The sequence below is a fragment of the Aquila chrysaetos genome, unplaced genomic scaffold, assembly GCF_900496995.4.
Source record: "Aquila chrysaetos chrysaetos unplaced genomic scaffold, bAquChr1.4, whole genome shotgun sequence".
Taxonomy (NCBI): domain Eukaryota; kingdom Metazoa; phylum Chordata; class Aves; order Accipitriformes; family Accipitridae; genus Aquila; species Aquila chrysaetos.
This window is the reverse complement of record NW_024470391.1, coordinates 183447-186009: the sequence shown is the minus strand read 5'-3', so window position 1 is coordinate 186009 and position 2563 is coordinate 183447. Positions and strand designations below refer to the sequence as shown.

The window sequence follows — 2563 nt, the reverse complement described above, 5'->3', positions numbered from 1 at the left end:
GGGACTGGACGCGGTTTCCCCCAACCTCCCCCCCCCCCTCCCACCCCGTTGTCCCCTGTCCCGTCCCCCCCCTCCCCGCCTCGGCCCGGGGCCTCCTATCTGGCTGGTCTGGATAACCCCGCGGGGGTCGGCCCCCCCCGGCCCCCCCATTTACCCCTTGCCCCCCCCCGTCACCCCCCCCCAGCCCCATTTGCCCCTTTAACCCCCCCCCCCGCTCCCCCATCACCCCCCTATTTGCCCCTTAACCTTCCCTATCTGACCCCCCCCCCCCCGCTTGCCCACACCACCCCCACCAGCCGCCCCCCCCCCCGGGCCCCCCCCCCCGGCCCGCTGCAGTGTTTAACACAAGTTTTTACATTAAAAACCTGTGCCCCCCCCGCCCGGGGCGATTAAACTTTTTGTGTGTAAAAGAGGAGGGGGAGCCGCTCTGTCTGGGGGGGGGGGGGGCCCGGGGGGCCCCACTGTCTGCGGGGTCCCCCTTTGTCTGGGGGGGGCCGGGGGGGTCCAGGGAGCCCCAGCCTCATACGAGACTCTCGAGAATCTCCCGTCCGTGTCCCCCCGCGCAAGAGGCAGGTCCATGTATGCAAATGAGCTCATTAGTATGCTAATGAGCGAACTAACGAGGTGGGCGCTGTGGCCATTGGCTGAGGGGGCGGGGGGGGGCGACTATGCTAATGAGGGACGGGTTAATTACCCCCCCCCGCGGTTGCTGGGATACCGTTGCCGGGATACGGGGGGATGCAGTTGCTGGGAGACCGCAAGCGCCATGGCAAGGGCGTGGCCTTGGGTCATTAATATGCAAATCAGGGGCGGAACTTGCACACCGCCCCATCACTGTTCCCCCCCATCGCCCCCGGGCATCTGCTAATTACCCTCCCTCATTTGCATACAGGACACCTGGGTCCCCAGCCTGGCCTGGCCCCCCCTTCCCCCCGTGCCTCAGTTTCCCCAAGGCCACGGCCGAGGCCATGGTGGGGGGGTGGGGGGGGGAGGACACCTGGGTCCCTTCCCAGGGGGGATGGGGGGGGGCCCCGGACACCTGGGTCCCCTCCCAGGGGGGTGGAATGGGGGGGTGGAGGCCCCGAACATCTGGGTCCCCTCCCACGGGGGTGGAGATGCTGGGGGAGGTTGAGGGGGGGGACGGGACACCTGGGTCCCTTCCCAGGGGGGTGGAGATCCCGGCGGGGGGGGGGGGGCCTGGGACACCTGGGTCCCTTCCCAGGAAGGGGGGGCTCCACACCTAGGTCCCGAAACCTGGGTCGTCCCCCCCCCCCCCACCCTGTCCTTGGGCTCAGGTATACCTGGGCAGCGCCGGGGGCAGCAGGGGGGTGGGCGATGGCAGCAGTGGCGGTGCTGGTGGTGCTGGCGGCGGCAGTGCTGGCGGGGGCTGAGGCGCAGTGCCCGGCCCCCTCCAACCTGCGGACGGCCAACGGCACCTGCATCTGCGCCCAGCTCTACACCGACAACAGCCCCTACTACGACCAGTGCTGCGGGGGGTCCGCCCTCGTGGTGTACCCTGGCTCCGACGTCCCCTACATGCCCCACGGCTGGGGCACTGCCGTCTCCTCCTTGGTGGTGAGCACCCGCTGTGAGCTGACCATCTGGTCTCGGGCCGGCAAGAAGGGGAAGAGCCGGAGTTTCGGGGCCAGCACGGTGCCACGGTTGCAGGAGGTGCGGCAGGGGCTCTTCAGCAACTGGAACAACGCCATCAGGGGCTTCTACTGCCAGTGCCGCTGAGGCAGGCGGCACGGGGCGGCGCAGGTCAACACCAGTCAACATGAGTCAGCACAAGTCAACGCAGGCCAATGCGAGTCAACACAGGCCAAGACAATTCAACATGAATCAACACGAGTCAACATGGGCCAATGCAAGTCAACATTAGCCAATACAAGTCAACGACATCCAAGACAAGTCAACCTCGGCCAAGACAAGTCAACGTGAGTCAACATGGGCCAAGAAAAGTCAATGTGAGTCAACAGGGGCCAAGACAAGCCAATGTGGGCCGAGACAAGCCAACACAAGTCAAATTGAGTCAACGCGGGCCAAGACAAGTCAATGTGAGTCCACACAGGTCACTGTGAGTCCACATGGGTCAAGGCTGACAGATGTGGGCTGACACGTGTTGATGTGGCAGTGCCACCCCCGCCTCTGCCCCCCCCCCCCCCCCCCCACCTCGCACAGCTCTGAGCGCAGCCAATAAAGCCTGGAGGCTGCAGCAGCTCCTGCCTCACAGGTGCTTTATTGGGGGGGAAGTGGGGTGGGGCAGTAGGCAGTGGCCCCCTGGGTATCTTTGGGCAGGAAGAAGGGGGGTCCCCACGACCATCACCCTGTGACCCCCCCTCCTCCCCCAAGCAGGGACCTGGGGAAGGGTACCGGGGGGGTTCCCACATGCTCAGCCCTGGGTGGGTCACACGTGTGGGCAGATGTGCACACGTTCCTCACGTGCACACGCATCACACGTGTACGTGGGCATGCACATGTGTGACCCTACATGCACACGCTACTACCTGTGTCTGCATACACAGGCCGCCCTCCCAAAGAAACCACATGGGACACAGCTGTC

General features: G+C 65.8%; 1 protein-coding gene across 1 annotated transcript; it reads left to right on the top strand.

Annotated features, from left to right (window-relative positions):
• The first annotated feature begins 1307 nt into the window (after positions 1–1307).
• On the top strand, positions 1308–2046 carry SYCN (syncollin). The gene has a single exon (XM_030006621.1). It carries the CDS (start codon positions 1336–1338, stop codon positions 1735–1737), a length of 402 nt encoding a protein of 133 aa, XP_029862481.1. The 5' UTR covers positions 1308–1335; the 3' UTR covers positions 1738–2046.
• The last annotated feature ends 517 nt before the right edge of the window (positions 2047–2563 follow it).

Coding starts and splice junctions, on each gene's coding strand:
- SYCN (XM_030006621.1), top strand. CDS start 1,336: ATGGCAGCAGTGGCGGTGCTGGTGGTGCTGGCGGCGGCAGTGCTGGCG.